The following is a 13,444-nucleotide window of genomic DNA, read 5'->3' as shown; positions in this document are numbered from 1 at the left end:
GGACCTAATCTAAAAAAATAGCGTTGACAGGGAGTGATTGATGGGTGATTAGGGATTGGGTGCAAACAGAGGTCTAGGGGGTGGGGTCTGAGGGGTGCTGTGGGCAATCGGGGGGGGGGGGGGGGGGGGGGGGGAGAAGATCAGTGTGCTTGGTGCAGACAGGGAGGGTTGCAGCCTGCCCTGGTGGTGCCTCGATCACTGCGACCACCAGGGCAGGAGGCAGCCTGTGTAGAATACGCTTTGTATTACATTACAAAGTGTATTATACACTTTGTAGCGGCGATCGTAGGGTTAAAAACCCACCAGCGCTTCTGATCGGCCGGCGGGTTGACGTCACGGGTGGGCGCAGCCGATTACCGGCGGTTGCGCGCGATCCCCGGCCAGAACAGTCCCAGGACCCGATTCCCATCGGCGTTATGTGGTCCTGGCCATGCCACTTTGCCGACACCCATAGGTAGTGAGCGGTCGGCAAGTGGTTAAGGTGGGTATACACATCAGATAAGTCTTTGGAAAAAGATCAGACTAATTTTACCCCTTTTCGTGTAGTATGAGAGCCATACCTACACAGTCTATTCTATTGAGCTGAACTCCGCATCAGATATGTCTTTGCAAGATGCTGTACACATTCAACAGATCAGTATCTGCAAACGATCTGTTCCTGCAAAATGCATTCATAGTCTGATTTCTGCAGATCCTCATACACACATTAACGGACAATCATCTGCAGATCAGATCCACCAGGATGGATCTTTGGATCAGCAGAGGATTGTCTGATCTGCAGATGAAGGTTTGTTAAACAAGGTGTGTATGAGATCTGCAGATATAGAGTATAAATGCAATTTGCAGGAACAGATCTCTTGCAGGAACAGATCTCTTGCTGGAGCTGATCTGTTGCATGTGTACAGCATCTTGCTAAGATTTTTATCTGATGGGGAGTTCAGCTCAATAGAATAGACTGTATAGTATGCTCTCATACTACATGAAAGGTGGTAAAAATGGTCTGTGATCTTTCATTTTCCAAATACTTTTATCTGATGTGTGTACCCACCTTTAGTCTGCTGAAAATTTAATGAGTACAGCAGCCCACAACTCTTCCTCAATGTGTCACTGTTTGGTCTGTCTAGCAAACGGACTCAGCCAAGATTCTCTCACTCTCCCCACCCACTCCATCAGCCCTCCCCCCCATGCATAGTGAATTGCCTGCATCCAGTAGATTTATGGTGTGTACACACTTGAAAGATAAATGGAAGGTGGTAAAATTGGTCTGATATCTTTCATTTATCTTATCTAAATTCAAGTTTTCATATTTTCCTGATCATTTTAGAAAAATTGATCACAAGTGTATGGGTACATTGGTTCCATTTTTCTGGTTATTCAATCAAGTGAGAACATTTGGTCAATTTAATGCTGGGTACACACAGATTTTCTGTCAGATCGATTTCCAACATGTCCGATTTGCTTTCCGATCAATTTCCATTCGCTTTAATAGGAAATTATCGGAAAATGCTCGGAAATCTACCGGAAAGCAAGTTGGGCATGTTGGAAATTATCGATCTGAAAATAAATCGGCCAGGAAATCTCAGTGTGTACCCAGCATAAGACAGACAGTTGTATCAAGTCCTAGACAGATTTATTAAGATTCCTTATTTTCTCCAAGGGAATGTTGGTAAAAACCCTGCATCCAATTTAAACATCCAATCCTGTATACAATTTCCTTTGTCTCTCATCTGTATACTTGTCTCAAGTGTGGTACTAAGTATTAGCCAGAGGATAATTTTTCAAATAAATGTAATCACTACGGATAATCAATGAGATGTTAATTCCAAGTTTATGCAAACTTTATAAATAAGTAAGCAGTGTAATGTAGTTTGTTTTAAAATCTGCATAAAATCAGCTCACAATTAACATTTCATTGACCATCAGTCATCATAAGCAACCTTCAATGAGAGGGTTTAAAGGGAACCTGAAGCGAGGAAAATTTAAAACACATGACGTAGCTGCAAATGATTACATACTAACCTCACCATCAGTTCCTCTCAGAAGCTCACCATTTTCTTCTTACAGTGATCCCTTCCAGTTCTGACAATTTTGTCAGAACTTAGTGGGTTGCAAAAGTATTCGGCCCCCTTGAAGTTTTCCACATTTTGTCACATTACTGCCACAAATATGCATACATTTTATTGGAATTCCACGTGAAAGACCAATACAAAGTGGTGTACACGTAAGAAGTGGATCGAAAATCATACATCATTCTAAACATTTTTTACAAATAAATAACTGCAAAGGGGGGGGGGGGGGGTGCGTAATTATTCAGCCCCCTGAGTCAATACTTTGTAGAACCACCTTTTGCTGCAATTACAGCTGCCCGTCTTTTATGTCTCTACCAGCTTTGTACATCTAGAGACTGGAATCCTTGCCCATTCTTCTTTGCAAAACAGCTCCAGCTCAGTCAGATTAGATGGACAGCGTTTGTGAACAGCAGTTTTCAGATCTTGCCACAGATTCCAGATTGGATTTAGATCTGGACTTTGACTGGGCCATTCTAACACATGGATAGGTTTTGTTTTAAACCATTCTATTGTTCCCCTGGCTTTAGGTTTAGGGTCATTGTCCTGCTGGAAGGTGAACCTCTGCCCCAGTCTCAAGTCTTTTGCAGTCTCCAAGAGGTTTTCTTCCAAGTTTGCCCTATATTTGGCTCCATCCATATTCCCATCAACTCTGACCAGCTTCCCTGTCCCTGCTGAAGAGCATGATGCTGCCACCACCATATTTGACAGTGGGGATGGTGTGTTCAGAGTTATGTGCAGTGTTAGTTTTCTGCCACACATTGCGTTTTGCATTTTGGTCTCATCTGACCAGAGCACCTTCTTCCACATGGTTGCTGTGTCCCCCCACATGGCTTGTGGAAAACTGCAAACGAGACTTCTTATGCTTTCTGTTAACAATGCCTTTCTTCTTGCCACTCTTCCATAAAGGCCAACTTTGTACAGTGCATAACTAATAGTTGTCCTATGGACAGAGTCTCCCACCTGAGCTGTAGATCTCTGCAGCTCGTCCAGAGTCACCATGGGCCTCTTGACTGCATTTCTGATCAGCGCTCTCCTTGTTCGGCCTGTGAGTTTAGGTGGATGGCCTTGTCTTGATAGGTGTACAGTTGTGCCATACTCCTTCCATTTCTGAATGCTCGCTTGAACAGTGCTCCGTTGGATGTTCAAGGCTTTGGAAATCTTTTTGTAGCCTAAGCCTGCTTTAAATTTCTCAATAACTTGATCCCTTACCTGTCTTGTGTGTTCTTTGGACTTCACGGTGTTGTTGCTCCCAATATTCTCTTAGACAACCTCTGAGGCCCTCACAGAGCAGCTGTATTTGTACTGACAGATTACACACAGGTGCACTCTAGTCATTAGCACTCATCAGGCAATGTCTATAGGCAACTGACTGCACTCAGATCAAAGGGGGCCGAATAATTATGCACACCCCACTTTGCAGTTATTTGTAAAAAAAAAAAAAAAAAAAAAAAAAAAAGTATGAAATCATGTATGATTTTTGTTCCACTTCTCATGTGTACACCACTGTGTTGGTATTTCATGTGGAATTCCAATAAAATTGATTCAGGTTTGTGGCAGTAATATGACAAAATGTGGAAAACTTCAAGGGGGCCGAATACGTTTGCAACCCACTGTAAATATACCAGTTGCTGTCAGTTACCCGTATTTTTCGGACCATAAGACGCACTTTTTCTTCCCCAAACATGGGGGGGAAAAGTGCATGCGTCTTATAGTCCGAATGTCACAAATTCTGCCCAGAGCAAGTTGTCCCCCGCCTTAAAATCTTGAGTCCCCATGGCTGTCCTGACCTCCCGTCTGCAACCCCCCACCCCCAGGTGCCTGAGACAGTCTGTGGGGGGTTTGCAGGATCTTAATCTGTTTACGCTTCCCGCGGCTGTCCCCGCCCTCTGTATAAGAGTGTTCCCGCCCCTAAACGCCGCCCCCCGCCCGGGTCCTCCTCTGCCCGGTCCCCTCTGACGCCTTTCCCCGGCTCCCTAAAGGTTATGTGGGGAGTGGGAAGGCTGCGGCTTACCGCTGGATGATTCCGATGTCCTCGGTGAACAGCGGTATCCTCGCTGTTAACAGCCGCTGGGTGGTCTGGGCACAACGTGGAAGCCTCTCTGCCTTCACTTCCGCTTACATCACCAAAGCGGAAGTGAAGGCAGAGAGGCTTCCGCGTTGTGCCCGGACCACCCAGCGGCTGTTAACAGCGAGGATACCGCTGTTCACCGAGGACATCGGAATCATCCAGCGGTAAGCCGCAGCCTTCCCACTCCCCACATAACCTTTAGGGAGCCGGGGAAAGGCGTCAGAGGGGACCGGGCAGAGGAGGACCCGGGCGGGGGGCAGCGTTTAGGGGCGCGAACACTCTTATACAGAGGGCGAGGACAGCCGCGGGAAGCGTAAACAGATTAAGATCCTGCAAACCCCTCACAGACTGCAACCCCCACCCCCAGGTGCCTGAGACAGATGTTAGAAGAATCACAGGGGGGACATAAGTGCACACAGGGGGACATAGGTGCATGCACACAGGGGGACATAGGTGCATGCACACAGGGGGACATAGGTGCATGCACACAGGGGGACATAGGTGCATGCACACAGGGGGACATAGGTGCACGCAGGGGGCACAGAGCACTTTAGGTGACACAGGGGCACATAAAGAGGACACAGGGGCATTTAAGTGGACACAAGGAGCACATATGAAGACACAGGGACAGAGGAGGACATAAGGGAGATACTAATGGTACACTTAGGGGACACAGGAGGTACAAGGGGGGCATATTCATTAGGGAGGGGAGAAGATCCATAAGATGCCCCTGCACCATGGATGCACCCGGTTTAGTATTTTTTTTTCCCTGGTTTTTATCCTCTAAACCTAGGTGCGTCTTATGGTCCGAAAAATACGGTATATATCTGCACATTTAGTTGTAACTGACAGCTGCTAAGTAATGTCCATGTTTCCCTATGGCTCAAGTGGGTGATATTACAGTTTAGCAGTGTACTGACCAGGAAGCTGTTAGGCGGTAATGGCCATTTTTAAAATGGAGGATGGAGAATTCCATTGATCACAGTGGACAAATGGGACACAGGAGAGGAGAAAGATTGAATAGTAGACTACACGGGAGATAAGCATGGCCTGTGTATTGTTATTTTGACTTTATTTTCAGTTCAGGTTCTCTTTAAGTTCAGGGAAATGCTTGTATTTTTATAATTACAGTACACTGACATATGGCGTTTAAGATGAATGAAAGACAACAATGTACATTTCACTTTGAATTTTTAATAAAATGCTTGATTTGTAAACGTGTATATTCCACAGTCTGTGCAAGATCTGCTTTTATTCCCTTAATACATCAGAACCTGCTTACAACATATCGGAAATCTTTAGGACACATTGGCATTATATTAGTTTATGGATCAGTACGGAAGTGATAGGCCAGGAGAAAGGATTTGGCAGAATAAGGACAACCATTGCATATTCATGAAGATATTAAAGGTATATTAAAAAAAAAAAAGTAAACCCTAGAAATGCAGAAAAGTAATACAGTGATTTGGAACTGTACACGTTCCTTGCTGGAATGAGTGCGATCCATTTACAAAGTGCTCATACTTTGGTCCAATTAACAGTTTACTGGTCATCCAGCCACTACCCAGAATGGTTTAGAAGACAGTCAGAGCCCCACCCTTTGTACTGGCATGGGGGTGGGGGGGTGGGACAGCAGATTAACATAAGCAGCTCTCAGCTGACTTCTGGCACTAATTAGGTGTGGTACAGTAGGATATTAATCAGCACTGGGCTGCAAGGATTAGGTCTCTACCCTACAGCTAGAGCAATCCTCAAGAGATAAGCAGCAGAGAGAACACAGAACACTAGGAAGACATGGTGTCCAGCCCATGTCACCTCAGGGAAATGACTGCATCTATCCTGCAATCTCTGTCACCGTGGTCACCAACTTTTCACCATTCCAAACAGTCTTGAATTGCTCTGGCACTGGAAACTCACTCTGAAAAGAAAGATATATTTTAGTTATTTGCAGGAATAAGGACAAAAACTACATGTAAAGTAATTTTATTTTTTAAAATATACCCCCAACACAACTGTGAACCTCTCACTCTTACCCCAATATACCCCTTTCTAAACTTACCTAAAAGTTTCTTCAGCTTCATATAACCCTGCTATTCAGAGCCAAAGCACCTCTGAATGGAGCCAAAACACCTCTGAACTACTTTGCCCCCCCCCCCCCCCCCCCCCAATAAACCATACACTGTTGCAAAAATTCCCTCCATTTACTCATGGGGAAGGGAGGGAGAAAGAATACCCATACATGTAAAACCACAAAACCAGGTCTCACCACATTAGCACACCTCAGCAGCTGCTGGAGACATGGACTGAAGTACCATAAAATTACTGGAATTTTTTGGAGTCCCAGTGATAAATCTCATCATTCCAGTCAATGAGATTCAAATTGCTCAGATTTTATACAAGATTATGCAAATATATGCAGCTGGAAAACAGACCAATAGAATCCTGGCAAGGAGGCAATTGATTGGTCCCCATTCAAGCTTGATACATTTGCAAACAAAATTTTCATAATTCTGTATGAATTTAAAAGCCCATAACACCCCTGACTAAGGTGGCTGATAACGACCGTCTCAGCTGATCGTCTATACAGCGGCTGTCACCCCCCCAAACCGTGGGATTTTCTCAACTCCCCCTTCCCCCACATTGTCTCTGCAGCTCCCCTGTGACGTGACACACGCGCCCCCTCCCATGCATAGAAAAAAAAAAGTCAGCTACATAGCCAAATAGCTGACACCATGTCTGTACAGGCTAGCCAGTGATGTTGTCCTAAGTTAAGAGGTGTGTATGCACCTTCAAAATGATCTAAATCTCATTGACTAGGCCTACCAGTGACTAAGCAGGAGGGATATTAAATGAGCAAGTTTGGGGTGGGGGAAAACATAGGAGAAGGGCACCAGGAAATTTGTGAGGCAGGTCATTTCAGCACGCACGGTTTCCCATGCTGCACCTCACGAGCACCACTATAGACATCATTTACGACAAGGAAGGCAAATAGTAATTAACACCACCCGGATTTTCAGTGGCAGCAGGGTGAACAGTCATTTGGCGTACCCTGTGCCAAAGTGACTGGGTGGCAAAGAATCATACTGTATGCAATATTTGGGCACTGGGTGAAGTCTAGTAGAATAATGTAAATACTGACAATTTTCTAACGCCTTGTCAAACCTACCTTTTACCCTATCCTAACACTAATTGGCCCCCTAGCTACTCCTAAAATTAACCATTCTGCTGCACAACCCCTACCTAAGCCTTTTTGCACATTATTTGCTACCGGCTATAACATTTGAAAGTGGAGATGGGCTTTAAAGCAAATCTGCCACTTTTCACCAAAAGTTAGAAATGATCTGCAGTACCTGAAGTATGCTTACAACATGCTAAAGATGTACTTATATAAAATAAAACACCATCAACGCACAGTGTAGAGAAGGCATAGTTCAGTCATCCATCATTTCTAAATTATCTACTGCTTTACCAATTTTAAGATTCCATCCCCTCTCCAGTCTGTCTAGTGCAGTGGCTCAAACTTTTTCAGAATGTTACACCTCTGTGAAACTTGAAATAATCGTGACGCACAGCATCACATAAGCAAAATAGCATTAAGTAGTAAGCATGTAAATACACAGCTGGAAGAGACACCATGACCAGAAAGGATGCAGTATGTCATATGGGTCATATACATTTTATTTTACAGACCTACAGCAGTCAGCAATATTTAGAGGATGCCGTGGGAAGCCTAATTAGGATCCAAAGCTTCCCTCTCCTTAAGTATGCATTTCTGAAAGCCAGCTTCAGCTTTGGTTCTCTTTAAAGTGAACCTCCAGACTAAAAATCGACTCAGCAGCACTGAAAAGGCCTGGTGTTTCTTTAACAGTTTCACAGCATCAGAACTTTGTTTCTCTTATACAAGCCTCATTTTTAGCTGCACAGAAGAAAACTGCCCGGGCAGTTTCCCCCTTATGCTGTGCAAAGCATGATGGGATTTCTGATGTTCTCGTTCTGCTGTTTTGGTGCAATTTTTTTTCTTTTTACATTTTGAATTTGACATTTGAAGCCTAGCGTGTGCAGCTGGGAGGGGTGATCAGGACACAGGACAGTTGGAACTGTGTCTCATGCTCCCTGTCACCTTTCAACCAAAAAGATGGCAGCCCCCATGAATCACAAACATTTGCCTGTTCTTTTAAAACAGGGTGGGTAAAAGATTATCTATTCTAATTACCATAACTAATGTAACTTAACAGTATGTTTGTTTAGGCTGAAGTTCCCCTTTAAGAGTAATGCAAAATCAGTTTTGTATGAATTTTTTTATAGCCAATTAAAAAAAGGATTACCACAAGTCACATTCATTATGTGAAGAAAAGCCTGGCTCTTGTTACAGTACAATCATTTCACCGAACATTAAAAAAAAGGATGCCTCAAGCTGCTATTTTATACATGTCAAACATATACTTACAAAATCTCCTCCACTTCCTGGGACCAGAATGTTCATCTCTGAGGATTTGGCGCTGATGATCTCACAACTCAGACTATCCTTGCTTAGATAAACATGGCAACCATCTGTCTTATTAATAGAAATTGTTGGCACTTTACCTAGAACCTAAATAACCAAACAAAAGTGTAAAGAAAAAAACTCATGAACATTTTAGAAAGGCCTCTCTCTTTGAGCACCCTATTCAAAATATAAGTGAATAGTGGCATGGTACTGAGGTGAGGAACAAGGAGGGGAAAATGGTGACACGGGTGTAGAAACACAACAGATACTTCCCCAACCTTTCAAAATCTTACGTTTTGACTATAGTTACATCAAAAAAAAAAAAAAAAAAAAAAACTATTGGTACTAGTGCCAGAAGCATCACTAGGGTTGGTGTCACCCGTTGCGGAAACTCATGGTGTCACCCCTCTTACCCCATGAACCTTCGACAGGCTAAACCAAACCAACAATACTTTTTTGTAACATTGCTTGTTACTGACACTTGGGGTTGAGAAGGGGCTATACTGGACCTTTTTCTATAGGGGTAGAGAGGAGATTGGAATGGTTATACTGCCCATAGTTTGCTATGGGGTGACTACCACGTGGCCCTGGTGGCGTGTGTGTTGGGACACCTTTGCTAAGTGGTGACTACAGCATGGCCTCTTATCAGCTCAACATGGAGCAGCCAGAAGGGAAAAGTGCAGGAAAGATAAGTACATCAGATACTAGCCTGGTCTATATTTACATAGCCTTACTCTACCTTAGTTTGGAGCTTGGTGCCACAACCTCTGCTGGCAACACCTGTTGCAGTCTGTACCTACCGCACCCACCTGGTGACACCACTGACTAGTGCTGTCTTATGTAATTAAATGATGTGAAACCACCACAAACACTTCAAAGATGTAAAGCATGAGAGAAAGTCAGCACGGAACATGGGCAACAACCAGATGTGATAAAACATCAATTGTAAATAGGGATGGCAATGCTTAGGAGAACTCATGGAGAGGCATGTGATCAGTTGGATGAGCATATAGATTTGGAAGGTTCTAATTTGCTGTGATGACTTCCTGGTTTAATGCATTATGACCAGCAAATCAGAGCCTTACAAATCTATCAGCTGATCACATGCTTCTCCAAAAGTTCTCCTAAGCATTGCCATCAATCCCCAATTGTAAATAAAACACAGCATTCAACAATTACAGCCTTTAGGGCTCTTTTCCACTATGAAATGCGGTTGCGATTCCGATCGCAATCGCGTTTTAATTTCCACTATGCGATTGCGATTGAGCTACTATACTCATAGTACAGCTCAATCGCATACAAAACGCGGCAGGACACCGATTGCGTTTTGAACAAAATTGCATCGCAATCGGATCGCACTAATGGAAATTGCTGCTGCAGTTTCCATTAGTTTAATGTACCTTGCGATTTGCGATCAGAAGCAAATCGCAAATCGCAGGCTAGTGGAAAAAGGCCCTTAGGCTTCTTGCACACTACATGCGATTCAGATTTTTTTATCTGATCCGATTTTGGATTCCGATTAAACGTACTGCATGCTAAGATTTTTTAATCGGAATCCAAAATCAGACGTATACAACAAGAAAAAAAATAAAAATTGGGATCGCATGTAGTGTGCAATATGCCTAAGGCAGGTGTCACAGGTTGCCAAATAGCATACAGTTTCATGCAATACAATCACATGGGAAAAAAAACAAAAACGCACAGAATGTATTTCCATGGTCCTAAGGCCCCCTGCAAATCCTATTTGCGATTCAGATTTTCCCTGGATGCTATATGAAAAAAAAAAAAAAAAAAAAAAAAAAAAAAAAAAAAAAAAAATCGCAGTGGAATCGCATGTTAAAGTTGATTAAGAACCGCAAATCGGAATCGCATGTAGTGTGCAAGAGGCTTTAGACCTGCGTTTAACCGCTTCAGCCCACAGGTGTTTTTACCTTCAGGATGAAGGCAATTTTCCTGTCAGAGCTCCTTCCATTCATTCGCCAATAATTTTTATCACTACTTATGACACCTATATGATCTATATCTTGTTTTTTTTTGCCACCAGTTAGGCTTTCTTTGGGTGGTACATTTTGCTAAGAATTATTTTATTCTAAATGTATTTTAACAGGAATAATAAGGGAAAAGGAAAAAACCTCAGTTTTTAGCCATTATAGTTTTAAAATAAAACATTCTGCTGTGGATAAAAGCCACACATTTGCCCATTTGTCCCGGTTATTGTAACATTAAATATTTTCCTAGTACAATGTATGGTGCAAATATTTTATTTAGAAATAAAGGTGCATTTTTTTCAGTTTTGCGTCCATCACTAATTACAAGCCCATATAGGCTAAAGGTAATACGGTATATACAGTGGAGGAAATAATTATTTGACCCCTCACTGATTTTGTAAGTTTGTCTAATGACAAAAATGAAAAGTCTCAGAACAGTATCATTTCAATGGTAGGTTTATTTTAACAGTGGCAGATAGCACATCAAAAGGAAAATCGAAAAAATAACCTTAAATAAAAGATAGCAACTGATTTGCATTTCATTGAGTGAAATAAGTTTTTGAACCCCTACCAACCATTAAGAGTTCTGGCTCCCACAGAGTGGTTAGACACTTCTACTCAATTAGTCACCCTCATTAAGGACACCTGTCTTAACTAGTCACCTGTATAAAAGACACCTGTCCACAGAATCAATCAAGCAGACTCCAAACTCTCCAACATGGGAAAGACCAAAGAGCTGTCCAAGGATGTCAGAGACAAAATTGTAGACCTGCACAAGGCTGGAATGGGCTACAAAACCATTAGCAAGAAGCTGGGAGAGAAGGTGACAACTGTTGGTGCGATTGTTCGAAAATGGAAGGAGCACAAAATGACCATCAATCGACCTCGCTCTGGGGCTCCACGCAAGATCTCACCTCGTGAGGTGTCAATGGTTCTGAGAAAGGTGAAAAAGCATCCTAGAACTACACGGGAGGAGTTAGTGAATGACCTCAAATTAGCAGGGACCACAGTCACCAAGAAAACCATTGGAAACACATTACACCGCAATGGATTAAAATCCTGCAGGGCTCGCAAGGTCCCCCTGCTCAAGAAGGCACATGTGCAGGCCCGTCTGAAGTTTGCCAATGAACACCTGAATGATTCTGTGAGTGACTGGGAGAAGGTGCTGTAGTCTGATGAGACCAAAATAGAGCTCTTTGGCTTTAACTCCACTCGCTGTGTTTGGAGGAAGAAAAATGCTGCCTATGACCCCCAAAACACCGTCCCAACCGTCAAGCATGGGGGTGGAAACATTTTGCTTTGGGGGTGTTTTTCTGCTAAGGGCACAGGACAACTTAATCACATTAACGGGAAAATGGACGGAGCCATGTATCGTGAAATCCTGAACAACAACCTCCTTCCCTCTGCCAGGAAACTGAAAATGGGTCGTGGATGGGTGTTCCAGCACGACAATGACCCAAAACATACAGCAAAGGCAACAAAGGAGTGGCTCAAGAAGAAGCACATTAAGGTCATGAAGTGGCCTAGTCAGTCTCCGGACCTTAATCCAATAGAAAACCTATGGAGGGAGCTCAAGCTCAGAGTTGCACAGAGACGGCCTCGAAACCTTAGGGATTTAGAGATGATCTGCAAAGAGGAGTGGACCAACATTCCTCCTAAAATGTGTGCAAACTTGGTCATCAATTACAAGAAACGTTTGACCTCTGTGCTTGCAAACAAGGGTTTTTCCACTAAGTATTAAGTCTTTTATTGCTAGAGGGTTCAAAAACTTATTTCACCCAATGAAATGCAAATCAGTTGCTATCTTTTATTTAAGGTTATTTTTTCGATTTTCCTTTTGAGGTGCTATCTGCCACTGTTAAAATAAACCTACCATTGAAATTATACTGTTCTGAGACTTCATTTCTTTGTCATCGGGCAAACTTACAAAATCAGTGAGGGGTCAAAAATTATATATATATATATATATATATATATATATATATATATATATATATATATATATATATATATATATATATATATATATATATATATATATATATATATATATATATATATATATATATATATATATATATATGTGCGTGCGTGCGTGTTTTTATTTAGTGTTTATTCCTCCCCCCCATTTCTACTTTAATGTTACTTTTTGGCTACTAGGTGGTGCTAAGCACTCTCCTGGAAGATACCAAGGAGTGCAAGAATTTATTTTTAATTTTACATTTCGGTAATGAATCAAATACCTCCTGATTCATTTGCAGGGAATAGTTTGCTGAAGAGGAACCAGTGTTCCCCCGAGGCAATCAATCCCCCGTAATAGCCTCAGAGAACGAGCCACGTGCACAAGGGCAGCAACACTGCTGGACTTATATATTCGTCTAGATTGCCTTTGAGTCGCGCTTTTTAGACAAATATATCCGTCCACATTGGCTTAAGTGGTTAAACCTTAACCACTTAACGACCAGCTAACGCCGATAGGCGGCGCCTGGTTGTTAGTGGTATAGCATGGAAACGGCCACTCGTACGAGCGGCCTGCCATGCCAGTTCACGGAGGGTGTCTCCGTGAACAGTGTGCGAGCCGCCGATCGCAGCGCCGTAAGGCAGATCGGTGATCCCCGGCCTCTGATTGGCCGGGGATCGCCGGCCTATGATAGGCTGAAGCCTATCCTACAATGCGCAGGACGGATGTCCGTCCTGCGCCACCTAGGGAAAGGAGGGGAGGGAGGTAAGCGGGGAGAGGACGGAAAACGCTGCGGAGGGGGGCTTTGAGGAGGGCCCCCCCCCGCTACTCACTAATGGCCGGCGGCGATCAGACCACCACCCCCCCAGCAGG

General features: G+C 43.2%; 1 protein-coding gene across 3 annotated transcripts in view; it reads right to left on the bottom strand.

Moving 5' to 3' along the window:
• Window positions 1-5,311: 5,311 nt before the first annotated feature.
• CAP1 (cyclase associated actin cytoskeleton regulatory protein 1) overlaps window positions 5,312-13,444 on the bottom strand; it is a 45,672-nt gene continuing 37,539 nt past the window's right edge. For all 3 annotated transcript variants that reach the window (XM_068268795.1, XM_068268794.1, XM_068268796.1), the window contains exons 12-13: window positions 8,585-8,728; window positions 5,312-6,055 (exon numbers count right to left, since the gene is read on the bottom strand). In XM_068268795.1, coding sequence (XP_068124896.1) covers window positions 5,972-6,055; window positions 8,585-8,728 — 228 coding nt within the window. In that variant the 3' untranslated portion in view covers window positions 5,312-5,971. The remainder of the gene's footprint in view (window positions 6,056-8,584; window positions 8,729-13,444) is intronic.

The sequence above is a fragment of the Hyperolius riggenbachi genome, chromosome 2, assembly GCF_040937935.1.
Source record: "Hyperolius riggenbachi isolate aHypRig1 chromosome 2, aHypRig1.pri, whole genome shotgun sequence".
In the NCBI taxonomy this organism is placed as follows: domain Eukaryota; kingdom Metazoa; phylum Chordata; class Amphibia; order Anura; family Hyperoliidae; genus Hyperolius; species Hyperolius riggenbachi.
The sequence above is the reverse complement of the archived record's forward strand: the minus strand, read 5'-3'. Positions and strand labels throughout refer to the sequence as shown.